This window comes from Pogona vitticeps, chromosome 2, assembly GCF_051106095.1.
Source record: "Pogona vitticeps strain Pit_001003342236 chromosome 2, PviZW2.1, whole genome shotgun sequence".
NCBI lineage: Eukaryota > Metazoa > Chordata > Lepidosauria > Squamata > Agamidae > Pogona > Pogona vitticeps.
The window spans coordinates 68,705,979-68,722,409 of record NC_135784.1 but is presented as its reverse complement, the minus strand read 5'-3'; the positions used below and the strand labels follow the sequence as shown (position 1 = coordinate 68,722,409).

General features: G+C 42.8%; 1 protein-coding gene across 3 annotated transcripts in view; it reads right to left on the bottom strand.

Moving 5' to 3' along the window:
* The window catches only part of BICD2 (BICD cargo adaptor 2), a 118,029-nt gene extending 104,452 nt beyond the window's left edge, over nt 1-13,577 (bottom strand). For all 3 annotated transcript variants that reach the window (XM_020803843.3, XM_020803852.3, XM_020803834.3), the window contains exon 1: nt 13,224-13,577. In XM_020803843.3, coding sequence (XP_020659502.2) covers nt 13,224-13,463 — 240 coding nt within the window. In that variant the 5' untranslated portion in view covers nt 13,464-13,577. The remainder of the gene's footprint in view (nt 1-13,223) is intronic.
* Nucleotides 13,578-16,431: the final 2,854 nt, after the last annotated feature.

Genomic DNA, 16,431 nt, shown 5'->3' with positions numbered 1-16,431 from the left:
AAGATAACTTGTCACAAAAACCGCAATCCATTTAGGTTCAAGTTTCCTATTGTTAATCAGAAATCTGAATGGTGACTGATAAAACCCATGTGGTTATGTGTTGTTAAAATTACAAAGTCTATTGTGCTATTTCAACAGAAAAAATCAACAACCCATTATCTAAAAAAATATAATGTTACCCACGTCTTCTTCAGGGTATACACATGCCAAAAGCTAAACAAAAGATACATATACTTTCCCATATGTTTCATCACATAAATGCACTTCTGGAGCCTGCTTAAGCCCGGGACCCGCTGAATATGCAGAAAGGATTGGTTCTCATGCTTTTATTGCCTTGGGCGCATCATGAGTTTTCTGCCATTGCATAATTTGTAATAATTCAGCAGGCTGAAAGATTAGAAAGCAGCACACCAAAGAGAGTATGTTGTAAAACAATCTTGGAGATAACTAATTATCAAAAATGAGTTACTTATAATTAATCCCTTTTTAATATATCCATAAGTTTAAAAATAACTACGTATATGGTTCACAGACAAGAAGAAAATGCAGATTTGGACACAGTCTTTGATCAGAACTAGAGATGGGGTTATTTGTATGTGTATATCCCTGCACAGGTGGCCTTAATGAGGGTCCAGCCCTATGAAGCCGGATGGTCCATCACCAATCCGCCGTAAATGGTGCGATCCTACAAATGGCTCTGCAGCGCGCGATCCACTCCCTACTCCTGGCAGGAGTCAGGAGGACGAGCCTCGCTGCAAGGTCGAAGAGTGATGAGCGGATCATGCGCTGTGGAGCCACTGGCAGAATTACTCGGTGAATGGGCCATCTGACCCATGGGTCTGGACCCTCGTTAATGCCACCTGTGCAGGGTTATCCATATACGAATACCCTTTTCTCTAATCAGAACCACTGAAATGCTACAAAAGGGAGTTCAATTTTTTGAGTTTTTCAGAACAGTTTGGCAGGTATGATGACATTACCCAAATCTGCTTTCTGTTTTCATTTTCTGTTCATTACGGACCACACTGGAACTTTATTTTTTTACCTGCCATTTTAAAAATACCACAATAAGTCACTCAATAATAGATTTATTATTTTTAACACTCAAGAAATACTGCACAGCAATCAGAACTTCAATTATCATGTATTTCAACACACCATGAACTGATTTCTCAACACTTTTTTAATTCATTGAGCCTGCGTTCAACTTCTTACAACTACAGAGAGACACAGGTATTGTCCCTTACTGTCACTTCTCCATCCCCTAATGTTTGTACTCCTGTTCCCTGATTTAAAAAAAAAAAACAGCAAGAAAGTTAATGCCAACTTTGGAGCATACAAGGCATAACTCAGCTATATTGTATCTCTTCTGGTGTAATGTAACTTATCTTTACACAGTTAAAGGGCATATATTAGCTCAGTACTTAGACATGTTTTTCCTAGCCACTAATCAGTGGCTTGTAAAATTCTCATTTGTGAAGTAAAATTAATAATTGTAGATAATTTTGAATAAAAAGAAGTTAAAGCATTCAGCTTTGTTCGTTTTATAACCGTAAAACCTTTTCAGGCCTCTGACATGTAAGCAATAACTTTTTAGGAGCAACTTCCCAAAACAGCTTGTAAGCTTTGTGAAATTTATATTAAGTACTGTAGTAGGTGTTTTTAGAACATCTTGGCTTGTTACTTTCGATTTTAAATATGCCATGAGGGAGCCTCTGACACCTAATCCACTGAGCAGCCAGACCAAGACTAAGGCAGACATAAAATCTGCAGTCCATGTCCGGAAAAAGGAAAACCCTGGAATGCTCCTCTCTTGGACCTAAAAGAATGGGAAATAGTCATAGTCCCAAAGCAAAATGCGTAGACTGTGTCTTTCACCATTTTCTGCATCGCAATAACAGATCAATTAATAGAGTTTGACCAGATATTGTCAGGGCAAATTACACAAATCAGGGGGAAATGACAAGCCCATTCTAGGGCAGATGAAGGTAAAATTTCCTTTAAATGGGACTCAGGGAAAAAATGAAGCTAAACAGTGGAGACAGGATATGCAAAAGGAAACACTCTTCACACATCCTATATGTGAACTGTGGAACTCACTGCCACAAGGCTACTGATTCAGATAGCTTTAAAAAAGGAGACTAAATGTATGGAGATAAAGCCATCAAAAGACAATACTCAGGAGGGCAACATACTATTTCCATTATCAGAAGCAGTAAGTAGCTGTATATCATTTCCTGAAGAATGTACAGCAGAAGGTGCAACGACACTCATGCCCTGCTGGCAGACTTCCCAGAAGCAATTCATCAGCCACTGTGTGGACAGAATGTTGGACCAGATCAGCGCCTCTCAATCTTGGGTCTCCAGATGTTCTTGGACTACAACTCCCAGAAATCCTGGCAAGCACAGCTAGTGGTAAAGACTTCTGGAGGATTTAGTCCTAGAATATCTGGGGACCCAAGATTGGGAACCACCAGACTAGATAGACCCTTACTTTGATCCAGAATGTTCTTAGCCCTGTGGGTGAGCCAGAGGGGTGCTTTTGTTTTGTTTTGTTGTTGTTGTTGTTGTTGTTGCTTTTAAATAGAGCTAGCAAACATTTTCTTGCTTTAAATGATTTGCGTTCACCAGCCTGTAAAGACGACACGCTCTTCCAAGGAGGTCTTGGAACATGTAAGCTGTTGTTGCACTGTAACTCCTCCTAAGTTCCAGACAGCAGGATCAGCAGCTAAGAGCAGTGAGAGCTGTAGAGCAACATTTGAAGGGCCACCAGCTCCTCACCTCTGCATATTTGTGTCTGCTCACTTCCAGCTCCCTTGCTCCTCCTTCCTTTCTTGTCTGCGTTTAAGATCAGAATATCTTGGGGCAAGGACGTGTCTTTAACTTACATTGTTGTTTTCCTTTGCTTGCACTACCTTATAATTAGCCAAACTTGATTTACTTATTAAACCACAGGGTATACAAAACTATAACATAAAATGATGCAGATAGAAACAAAGCAGAATTTTCAGAGCAGCGAAACATTAGACTTCAGTCAAAAATATACTGTCACGAAAAATGTTTCCTGCACTTCACACCAGCCAGGGGACATATAGCCACTGTAAGAGGTGATATTTTTACTATTATTTGCCAGAAGCCTTAACAGTTTCCACAGTCTGCCAAAACGGGATAAAGAAATCCAAAACTGTTTTCTTCGGATGATAACTACAATGCTAACTACACTTAGTAAAAATTCCATTGAGCTTGACAGTATTTAAAGTAAATATGCTTTTGGATTATGCAGAAACTCTTCCATAACCTTATTCCCACAAACATAAAGGCTAAGATTATACAGTCTTGAAAGGAAAAATGTAAACATGCAGCTCAGCAACTAAAATAAAAAAATTCAGAAAACTACTGTGGAAAAATAAGACAATTCTTTATATCAACATATGAGGAATCAAAAAAGAAAGTCCAAAAGTGTCACATGTCTCACCACGCAGGACCACAGAATCATAGATCTGCTTACATATAAACTTTTCTCTGAGACATTTTCCTGGCCATTTCTTAGAATGGCTTTTCATATAGAATAATAGTCCCATGTTTTCCAACCTTGGGTCCCTGGCCAGCACAGCTAGTGGTGAAGGCTTCTGGGAGTTTTAGTCCAAGAACATCCAGAGATCCAAAGTTAGGAACCATTGTGATAGTCTTATACAGGAGTCTGCCATGTTATGTGTGCAGCAAAGCAGTTTAATTATGTTCCAAAGAAATGCAGACATAATCTCTTCCCCCCAAAAAAACTCTACAAGAAACTCTAAACAACAAACCAGTCTTGGGCGAATCTGCATCTACAAAAATGAGAGAGAGAAAGATCGGGAGAGAGAGAGATCAAGCCAACAAGAAAAACATCCTGGAGGGACACAAACACTCCCCACCCACATTAAACCTTTGGGTCTAGCAACAAGATCAGCACTTTTTCATGACTAGGATTCTAGTCAGTACTGTAGTTGAAGGCAAGGGGGGGGAGGGAAACGACACAATTCAACAATCTTACACAGATATAGTTGAGAAATTCTATGCCTTTCCATTCTAAGCTATGAAAATGGTTTGAATGCCAAGAGTTTATTTGTGTCTCTCCCTGTGTTAAGGTTTTCATAGATCATATTCCAAAGCCCTGCTATATTCTTCTGTTGCTGGGTTACCAACAAATACTTTCCTGCATTCTGCCAGAAGCTAAGAGAGCAAGCACAGATGGATGCCTGAAGAATGAATCATTCCCTGGAAGTACCCTTATGGCCCTGCAGGGTAACCGATTAGTCATAACTTCACATTCAGAAGAGCAGGAAAAAAGGAAACTTTGGAGGTCCATTTGGGCTATTCATTCCAGTATCCTAAGCTTTCTCTGCCTGCTCTGTCAAATAGGAAGGGGGAGGGCATCAAATCACAACAATTTGCCTCTTAAAAATAGGAAGTTTTAAATATGGCCTTTGATTTAAAGGCAATTTCAACTACTGAATAATATACATGAAGACTGAAGGTTATTTTGACCCCTTTATGGCCAGCATCAAGAAGTTGCTTCCAGCCCCACTGTGTTCCAGCCTCTAGCTGCTGCCATCCCATCCCCTTTTTGGTCTGCAATTTTAATATAAGCAGACAATCCGGGGCAACTTATATAGATTTAGATTTATGCACAAGTAAACTACAACGAAAGCTCAGATTATGAGGGGCTTCTAAAAAAACCAAAATATTAAATTTCCAGTCTTGCGTAACTGTTAGAGCCATGCTCATTTTGAGAGGAATGCCAAACAGCCTCTTAAACGTGGAAAAACATAGGAGCCTCAGCACATTTTTATCCTGCTTTGTGTGTAGATGCCACTGAGGAGAATCCAAGGCCAGCCCATGGACGGCAAAGACTTTTTTAGATGGCAGGAAACAATTTGTTTGTTCCTGGTTTTGCTCAGATTGCAGTAACAATAGAACCCTCCTGGTTTCTTATCTGCTCTCTTTCACCTCAGGACCTCAGTCTCTCTGAACTCTTCATGCCATATGTGGCACTGAAAGGCAAGAAAGATGAAGAGATAGAAGAGACAGAAAGAGGTTTAGAGACAGACAGCTTAAAATTAAAAAATATTACATGCTTTAGAGCTCAATTTTATCTATGTTTCCTTAGAATTTATACCCAATGAATTCAACAATGCTTATTTTTACAGATGTCAGTGTAGAATTTCAGCCTAAAGGATGTTACTTATGCATAAACAGAGTTTCCAAAATATGCAGTCTTGCAGTCTACTTGGTGCTTCCAAACATCCTGCATAAAAAAAAACTAGGATTAAATTAGCTTTTTAGGGAGGGGGGGTAAAATATACAATGTGGACTCTCTTCTTCACCTCTTTTACCCCATGTTATTATTAAAATGCAAATAACGCTGGCTTTGAACCTTGCACACACAGTACAGAGGTGGTCCATGGGCATAACTCACCAACAAATTATCTTGCTAAAGTGAATGATGGCTTCACAGCAGTATTTCAGTACAAGCTGTACAGAAGAATCCTCTGGTGAATCGTGCTGCACCTTAATTATGTATGCGGGAAGGGAATCTCCCTTGCTTTTTAATTTTAAACATTTTCAAGGTGGCTTACAAATACAACTCAAAGGCAGCAACAAAATATATCATTTATCATATAATCCAAACATCAAAAATATTAAAACAATAGGACAAAATAACAACAGTGATTTACTGCACAATGGGTCAGATCCTACTTTCCTGGATATGAGCATAGCACTCTCTGTGAAAAGTTCTACTAAGAGTGCTCCATACCAGTAGTGTGAGATTTTGCTTACTTTCCACCTCCCAGAGAAATGGAGAACCCAACGTCATCTCCTCACTGTCCTCAAGGAGAGGTGGCAGGAGAGGAAATCAATCCACATTAATATAAATTACTGCCTCCTCTCCATCAATGGGATGCTTCTACAGAATCAGAAGCCTTCTGCAGCTGCAAAATTGCATCACTGAGAGGCAAATTTTGTAGCCAAATGAAAAAAAGGCATGGAAAAATAAACAAAAAGCTTAAATCTAAACTGTGAAGCATTAGGCACAAGAGATTAGATGCTAACACCAAATAAATTCTTTCTGAGTCACCTTGTGCTTCACATCAGATATTGAGGGTACTCAGATAAAGGCTTTTAAAGATGATATCAACACTGCCTGCACCTTCCTCCTCATTTGGTCAAGCTGTGCCTTAAAGCAGTTGGTCCCACCCTTTCTGATACCAGGGACCGATTTAGTTGAAGACCATTCTCCCAAGGACCTGGGGGGCGGGCGGGCGTACATCTGTACATGAGTACAGGGAACATACATGCGTCTGTAGGGGTGGGTAGGTGGGGGTGCATGTATGCATGTGGGAGGCATGCATGTGGGGGGCAGACAGATGTGCATGCGTGTGTTTCCGCAGGAGTGTCTGTGTGCAGGAGTGCATGCATACACACATGTTCCTTTGGCCTTCGAAAATCTGTCTTGGTATCCCAGTCCTTCCAAAGCCATGAGCCAGTACCGGTCCACAGCCCAGGGGTTGGGGACCCCTGCCTTAAAGGGAAGCTTTTGCTAGCTATTTTGGTTTCCCTGGATTATTTCAATGTACAAGGATCTAGTCATGAACCAGTGTGGTGTAGTGAAGAGAGTGTTACACTAGTTCAAATCCCCATTCAGCCATGAGAACCCACTGGGTGTAGCATTTCTTAAGTATTTCATATACCTGGAGCCCCAATTGAGGCCACCATAAGTCAGAAGCAACTTGAATTTGTTTAACACTAAGAATGTAGTCTAGATCCATTCTCCTCAACATGTTGGCTTTCTAGCTACAACACTGAGAAGCATTCCATCCAGGAATAACTTTTATCACAACTTGTTGCACCTGAAGTTAAGTTAAATAATCTACTTGCTGTTCATTGTTTTGGAATTAGATTAATAAAATATTGTTTAATGTTTCTTCAATGAAATCTTCCAGACCTGCACATACTTAACTTGGTCAGGATCAAGCCTGATGAGGAGCAGAATGTGCGTGTCTTTAAATAATTATTATAAATCCTCTTTCTTAACAACCATAATGAAATAGGAATGTGAATTCTGTATATATTTTACCTACAAAAGCTCTATAGGTTCAAGTTTCTTAAACAAATCATGATATCTCATTCATGAATACACATATATGAACATATATATGAACACATATACAGTACACAAACACGCTGTATAGCATTTGCATCAAAGAAATAAATAATTCATAGTGCTGTCAGGGATTCAGTCATCAAGAATGACACCCCCTGGCCTTGACAGCCAATCAGAAAGCAGCTGCAAGCCTCAGCCTTAAGTTTCAGTGAGCTAGAAATCTAGCTGACATCACAAATACAGATCAAAGCACCATGCAGAGCAGATAACCTCTTTTGAAATAAGGATTGTCGGCTTCATTCCCCACCCCTACAAATCACCTAGACAGCCAGTGATTAGGCTCTGCATACAATCACTGTCTTCTGACCAAAGCTGACTCCGCAAAACCTCATGCAAGTAATCCTGATTTATGACAGGAGTGCTATTGAAAACAGAACCACTTACAGGGGAGTAAAGGCAGGGCTTTGTGTATGATGGCAAAGGATTGCTTTCCTGAAAATCCAGGTCTCCCCTACCCCAAAATCAGAAGTAGAGGATTAAACTTATACAGAGATACAGCTAAACGTCATGTGAGTAAAGGAACAATGTAAGCTGTATTCATAGGCAAGCTCTTCAGATAATTTGCTGGATCCAACAAGAAGACTGCAACATTTCTGGATTATTCACAAGGTTTTAAACCCTCACGGTTCTGCAGAAAAGCAGCAATGTCTCAAAAACAGAAGACAGAAGGACAAAATTTCCATTGATCAGAAAGGAGAGCATGTCTCTTGCAGAACCTCCAGTTCCATCTTACTCTGCCACTGCTGATGAGCCCCACACACCCCAAATCTCTTTTTTCCCTTCCCTGTTCTCAGCCAGTCTGATAGACCTTATATGGTAATACCAGCAGAGACACAGAGAAACAACTATTTTTAAAGCAGAATTATGCCACAATTATATAATTGCTTTCTAACATTCAAACTTGTGTGGTCCAGTGCCTGCCTACCTGCCTGACAATAACAGGCTACCATCCAGCAAATGGTTTTTGGCTACCACACAACGATTTCTCAACACCACTGGACTCCTCCGGTACACAGAAATATTAGGTTCTAAAGCCAAAAATGCAAAGCAGCCCAATTAGATCCTATGCTCAGTGGTTTCCAGGAACAAAGACAAGGCTGGGAGAAAACTTTTTCTTGAACTCCTAACATTTTGCCAGCATCTTAGAACTGGAAATGATCGTCAGCAGGCTGAACCCCATTTTTTCAAAATGTCACACTTCCATGATATCTACTAAGTTAAAAAAAAAAAGAAATAAGAATATATTTCTCCTTTTTCACTTAAGAACCCACACTTCCTACATCCAGCTTGTGGGATTCACAGTTACACCCAAACCTGAGCCTTTTAGCAGTATATAGGATAGTAGGGGAAGATTTTAGTAGAGTAGAAAATGTTCTCTGTAAAAAATTATATTTAGAATAAAATTCATTATTTTAATAGAAAATAGAACAGATAAAATTTTTTAGATAGAATAAATATATTTTGCTTTATCTAGTACTCCTTATATAAAATATAGAATTGCAGTTCTGTGTATTATACATATATAAATTAATGTTTGTTTAGAAAAATTACATTTTAGCTCCTCTGTGTAAGTAATAATCCTAATCCTCATATCCTCATATGCACTGCAATAGAGTGCAAGCCTCTTCCTGCAATGCATAAAACAAAGCAGATGGTGTGGACTCTCAAATGGGTAGAATATGGAAGAAGTCACCATAAGCATCAAGACCTAAAAGTGACCCTTCGGAGACAAGGACATTGATGCAATTCAAGCACTAGCTACAGAGCTTTTACCTTATACAGTGGCTCTTTTGTGTAGCACGTGCAGCAAACTAGTCAATGCACAGGAACCTCTTTCTTGGAAGGGTCACACCAGAGGGTATGGGACAGAGGTTATTTATGTGGCATTGCTCGAATTCATCGCACAAACAAACTTGACCTTACACATTCACATGGAAGAGACTGTAGCTATTCAGCTAAATCTCACTGCTTAAACTAAGGAAAGTGCTAAGGAGCAACTAAGTTAAAAAGAAGAGAAACAGAGTAACAGCACGAATTCCAGATACATCATTTCCTCAAGAAGGGAAATAAACTGCATTAAAATGCATTATTTCCACCTGCACAGTTTTCAGCACTGCCTAACCCTGGAATGCATTCTGTTTCACAGGGCATTCCCATTACTATTGAGAAATTAATGGGATCACCAGAAATTCCAGAACCTACACCAGAAACAAAGCAAAAAGGCCAAGATTACATTACAGATCCAGAGGCGTTAATAGTATCAACCATTCCATTGGGCGAGCTGCAACTATGTCAATAGGAGGACTTGTAATAATTGCTACTTTTTTTATGTAAAAGCAGGGGAAAAGCACACAAAAGGAGTGTGCTTCCCAATTACTGCAGATGCCTCTGCTTTTGTCTAAACAGAAATGTTGATAACATGTAATGATTGGGTTCCTGCAATTATCAATATAGTTCCATATCCTATTGTTTAAGGCCAGAACTAACAGGCCATGCATGAGAACTAAGAATGAAGCTGTAAGCATGTTCTAATTAATAGAAGAAGATTGCGCTTAATGTTGATATAACGAAGAGTGAACATCGAATTAGCTCTGGGAGAAGTATCTTTCCAATTCATTTTATCTAGTTTAAACTCAAGGAGCAAACACTAGCCAATTTTAAATAGTCCTAAAGTGCAAAAATAAAATAAAATTCATTCCATCGGTCCAAGAAAGGAATGGCCAACATCACTATTATGCAATTGAGGGCTCCATTTATTTTTTAATTTTATTTTATTAGATTTCTATCCCGCCCATATAGTCCAAAGGTCTACTCTATCAAATCTATCTTTAGGACAGGCTTCAGGAAGAGACTACCTACCTGCAACAGTGACAGAAAAGACACAGGCAAACCTCACAATGGGGCTATTTTGCTTTTTTCTTTCAAATAAGAACTGTTTCTTTTTTTAAAGGCTGTCAAGTAAAAGTTGCAGGTTGCCAATATGTCCCAAGGAATGGCATTGTATCCTCATAAATTCAGAGCTGCTGGACCTGACCATCTCCAAGCTCAGCGCATTTGTCTCTACGAGAAGAGCTGAACCGATATGCTGTTATCCCCCCCCCTTATTTTTTTTTCATTTAAATTAACCTGTGTTAGAATTAGCATTCGACTAGGCAAAGTACAGACCTTAGTCATACCAGATTCAGTCAACAGAAACGTCAGGTTCCACAAGCACCCATTTTCAGAATGTAACATTTCACCACTTACAGAATGATCAAATGTTGCTCCATGACCTTTATCAGACCTTATGGCCATTCATCCCTTAGGACCCACTGCATGCCCCATACTGCCTGATAGTGCCCTGAGTGTGACAGGACCAGGGCCTAAATACTGTTGCCCAAATTGGCTCCGGAAACCTAAATACAAACATTTAGTATCTCATACCTTCAGTAACTGCCAATGGACAGTACCACTGTCTAATAAAGACTAGCTCAAAACCTAACATTCCTCAGGGCTAAGCCAAGCACATCTGAACTTACTCCTAATTAAACCTACACAGGAAGAGACTGAAAGTCTTCCAAACAATCTTAACAAAAACAAGCATCAAACAAAGAAAGGCTGTTCAATATACATCTGTTAGAGATTTTGTAAGTTCTTAATGAGTTCCATATTTCTTTCTAACATCAAAAAGTTCTAAGAACTATAATCTTCCCCAGCCTATCCCATACTGAATGAACACTCAGGGTGTTTTTTTTAAAATACTGCACAGACAAAAAAAATTCTATACAAGAGCTCTCTTTCTTGTACAAATTGAGAATATAAGCACAGATCTTCCCCTCCCCCCAATCCCTGCCATAAGATACATCAATTCCAGATGTCAAAGGATGGAGCAACAAGTTCTGAAATAGATACTACATTTCACATCTGATCATATCTCAATCACAACTACCACCAAGCCCAAGAAAGGTTTAACATCTGCTAAGGGGTACAGATGTTCCATTAACAGAGCACAAAGAACAGGAGCAATAAAACAAAGCAAAGCAAAAATCCACACTCTGTGTAAGGATTTTCCCTGCTGACAGCAGCATTTCTAGCCGTACCCTTAAATTCACCTACGTACATTTCCAGATACAAATGAGGTCTGAAAGTAATTAATGATGCTTTCCTGAAAACATTATTTATATATACATATTAGAACAGAACATGTTTCCATTACTAAACATGGATCTGCATTATTTAATTAAATGAAAGTTGAGTTTTGCTTTCTTCAAGAGACATTTGAGTTAGGCCTGCACTATTTCCCCATGGCTAGCAAGTTTCTGTCACGTAATGCTGCAACAGAAGCACAAAGGTTCTTTTTATCTCTCAAGCCTGCTTTCTGTCTGGTTGCCCTCTATAAGCCACAAACAGGAGACATGGCTTCCAATGCCTAATTCACCATTTAGTATGGCAGAGGCAGGAAACTAGCTGGCCTGTATTTGCACATCTTGCCATTCCATCCTGCAGATTCGCCTTGAAAAGGGATGAACAGTATTTCAGATTCCGAGGCCCCAGTATAAGAAGCGACCAAGACGGCCGTTTGGGCAGCACTGGGAAGGATGACCGTTTGCTACTGATCTTTGTCCATTTGATTCTGTTTGCTTTTAAATACACATAAGGTTCACATGTCGAATATTAATGGTGCAGCTTTTGTCAGATAAGGTTTGTCAAATATTAAAATGGCCAAAAAAAAACCACCCCACATTCAAATGAACTGTTAATTAGGATTTTCCATTTTAACATTCTGGCTCATTTCTGCACTAGGTTACGCCACATGGCCAAATCCTGCAAATCCAGGCTTACCACAATACAGTAGTGCCCATTCTGCCTCTGAAGACAGCTGTCAGTTATCATAGGGAGAAATAATTCCAGTCAGAAAGATGTGCCTAATTCTGTCAGAAACAGCCTACTTATGACTGGGGATGAAGAGGGGAGAACGACCCTGAAATGTTGGGGTGAGTCACCCTCCTCCCCTCAGGGCTGACCAGCTGCCCCTGAATTTCTGAGGGAGGCCTGCACAGCATCTTTTCTCGACAGACCTCGGCAAGGGGAAAAGACAAATGTCTCCACCCGGGAGGGCAGGCTGTCACCCGAGCCCAAGAGTATTAATCTCAAGGTATCCTCTCTCGCTCTGGCACATTTCACGGCGGCGCAAGAAGAGACCGCAGATGTCACAGGAAGGACACGGTGCATTAACAGCATGTCCGAGCTGCTCCTTTAAGGGGGCTGCGCGGCTCGGCGCCCGCAGAGAGGGAGGGAGGGAGGGAGAGAGGGAGGGGGGACACCTTCGCCGCTTCTCCTGTGGCACCGCCGCAGCTCCCAGCGGAGGCGGCGAGGGCCGGAGGTGGGGGGGGGAGGCGCGCAGGCGGCAGAGACTCGCCTCGCCTGAGCTGGCCACAGGAGCAAGAGGATGATGCAGGCATCAGCTGCCTTCCGGCGTGGGCTGAGACACAGGAGGTCCCACTGAGCGGAAGGGTCTTCGAGGCGCACCCACCCACCCCCTCACCCCACCCCCGAGAGGCACGGGCCAGGCTGCCCTGCCGGCCTCTGAATCCTTGGGCAGCGACCGGGGCCGAGAGGGACAGGCGGGCGGGCGAGCGGGCGCTCCTCGGGAACTAGGAGCCGAGCCCCTCCACGGCCGGGCGCGCGTCCCGTCACACCGCCAACACGCGCACACGCGCGCACACGGCCCTTGTTTTGTTGCAACTGTGCAGACTCGGGGAGTTCCCTGCCTGAAAGCAGGCGCGAGAATGAAGTGCGTCCCTGACCCCCCCCCCCACAACTGGGTCCCATAACCAGCAAAGCGCTTGTGCTCTAACCACTAGCCCACGATTCCTTCCCCTCCCCCATTTACCCCAGCAGATGAAGATGCTCCGCATCTCTCTCCTCACTTCTTACCCCCTTGCCCATTAAAAAAAAACCACCACGGCTACCACGCAGCCGATGCCGGGCGTCGCCATGCCAGGCTCGCCCGCCCGCCCGCGCGCCCCGTCGCCCTCACCTCCTTCAGCTGCTCCATCTCCGCCCGGATGGTCTCGTACTCCAGCTCCAGCTCCTCGTACTGCTGCTTGAGCTGCTGCTTCTCCTCCAGCACCGCCAGCCCGTACTCGGCCGCCTGGATCTTCTCGCGGGTGGTTTCGCCCAGCTCCTGGAAGAGCCGCTTGACCTCCCCGCGCAGCCACTCGGGCCCCGACTCCATCACCAGCTTGGCGTAGTCTTCCTCGTCCATGGCCAGAGACATCTTTCCGGGCAAGGCTGCGAGGAAGGGGGCGCGCCGGCGATCCGATGGGGATTCCCAAAGGGGAGGAAAGGTGGCAGAGAGAGAGAGAGAGGGAGGACAACGGGGGCGGGGCGAGGCGGGGGGGCTAGGAGGCAAAAGGATGGATCCAGTGGCAAGCCCCCCTCCCTTCGGCAGCCTTTACAACCCCGCCAACCCCGGAGCGACCATGGACCTCTCGCCTCCAGCCCGCTTTGCCCAGGCTGCCATGAGATCGCGTCTCCGATCGCCCTGCCAGAGGCGCCAGGGAATCCGGCAGCTCCTTACACCATGGTTGCGGCGCCTTCCTCCCCGTCGTCGTCTTCTTCCTGCTGCTGCTGCTGCTGCTGCGAAACTCGCTGGGAATGTAAACCGCAGTGAAATCATTCAAAAGGAACGGCCAGCCAGTTACCCCGCGGCATTGTAGGACTTGTAGTCGGGTCTCCTTTGCGGCCAAGCTCCTCGGGAGCCTTTGGAAACTATCCGCCCCACAATGCACAGGGAAGCGGAGGCCGAGGGAAGCAAGCCCTGCCCTCTTGAAGGCATTCTTGGGCAGAAGAGGAAAGAAGGACCTGGCCGGCGGCCGCGGCGGGGCGACTCCGGGTCGTGGCTGCGGAGGCGTCGTAGCTGTCGGAAGGCTGACCTCTGCCGGCCGGGCCCGACCGGCGCAGCTCCTCGCTGCGGGCAGAGAAGGCGCCCCGCTCGTCCCAGACAAGGGACAGCGCCTAATTCGTGGTCCGAATTAGAGTCCAAAATAATCCTCCGAGCGCTTGGATTCCAAGCGGGAAGGCACGCGCCCGCCTTTGCTGCCTTCCCCGCTGCCGGCTGCTGAGGAGAGGGGCGCAGGAGCGGGAGTTGCGGTTCATTCCGACATGGGGGGGGGGGGGCTTTCCAAAGTTGGCAGGAACCCTCAAGGGCAGAATCCCACCCACCTGTGATATAAATTGTGTGCATAGCACCACGATTTACAATGTGCCCGTGTATACTTGAATAATAAATAAATACGGGGTTCCAGACTCGGGTGTCCTCACCTCACTTTTCACAGTAGGAATCTATCCAGCGAGCCTGCAAAGGAGGAGGAAATATGGCACTCTTTTCTCATCCACCCCCCAAAAAAGCCCAAATCTTTGAATATTTTAAGTATGTTTACTATCTATCTATCTATCTATCTATCTATCTATCTATCTATCTATCTATCTATCTATCTATCTATCTATCTATCTATCTATCTATCTATCTGTCTATCTATCTATCTATCTATCTATTTATATGCCGCCCATCTAGACATAGTCTACTCTGGGCGGCTCACAACAAACAGGATAAAAACAATTTAAAATATGCACAGTTCTTCTAGGACCACCCAAGAAGCAAAGCACAAGCTGAAGTTAGTATCTGCCATATTTATTTCCCTAGGAGGTCTCGGGACCCCAATACCTGGGTTCAAAGATGTGTTAACTACAGTACTGTATTGTAAGTACTGTTGTTCCCCAGAAACAGAGAGCAAAGAAACAAAAGGGCCACGTTTTCAGGAAAATCCAATGATCTGTGAAAAGGACAGGAATTTGAATCTAGGGGTTTGTGTGTTTTTTCTCCCCTCCACACAAGGAACCAGTTTCCTGCTTACTGAACCAAGCATTTTCTGGATTCTATTCTTTTATTACATGGGTTTTTGACTAAAGGTCCTGCCAAAAGGGTTCTGTGTGAACTTACCAGTTGCAGGATAAAAGGTTGTCTTATTGCTCAGAACTGAAGAAACAGAAGCTAGGAACAATTTGAAGGTTTTTATAATGGGAATCTTAGGATGGTGTTTTTTTAAAGTTTTTCCTACATGATCTGGAGTGATAGCTGAGCATGATATAGTTAGGTTTGCTAATGGCACCAGTTGTTCAGAAAAGTTACAAAACTGAAAACGGTTCCTCCCAAATGTTGCTCACCTTCCTCCTAGCTACATCCCTTTTGCAGAAGCAAATGCAGTTTGCAATATGGCTTTTCATGAGAAATACGTCAGCAGAAATAAATTGAGAAGACAAGAGCCAACAAAAACAAAAACACACCTGAGGATTAGATCATTCAACACATGCCCTGCCTATCGCCAGGAGGGTTTATAAAACACTTTAATGTTCTGCCTTTCTTGCTTTTTGCTTTTTTGCTAGCCTGGCAAATTTTTAAACATCGTATTTTAATAAACAGCATTTAAATTTAACCGCAGAATTAGGTGTTTGGCTCCTGTAAACTTTTTATTCCATGCGGTGCACATTGTGAGGCTGAATTTACCACGTGACAAATCAAACTAACACCCTTATTCTCTTTCATCTTATAAAAACGGCCTCACACTCAAATATTTAATGTGATGTGTAATCCACTATCCTGTAGTTAATTAACAAACATTTTAGTAAACCCTTATTCTGAAATTAGATTTTATTTGCTCAAACATGTAAATTCTCACACATCCTTGAACACCTTCACATGTATTCTGCTGCATGGGTGAAGGTCAGTCCACATGTCTTAGATTCAATTCAGCTCTTACTAGCCAGAGTCCTAATGTTTATAGTTTTTACTTGTGGTGTAGCTAGATAATTTCATTCCATGGTTTTGATAGTTAAGTGGGAAGGGGGCTTTAATGGCCCTGGACTTGCCTCTGTTGCCCTGATTCTAAACAGACGAGTAAGCAACATTTTGCTATAGAAAGAGATACGTAGTATCAGTATAATATATAGAAAAGGAAAGCATATGCACTCATACTGAACCCATTAAAAGCACCATTTTATATAGAAGGGAATTACATATATTGTAGAAAAACACCATTTTTGAAAATAAAGACAATGAGCTCAATGCATATCCCTAGCCAGACACTTCTTATCAATTAATTATTTTCACGTTCAAGAAATGATGCTATCTGGCATGGCTATGCCCATTCATCTGCAGCTGACAACCGTTATTGCTCTTGCCCCCA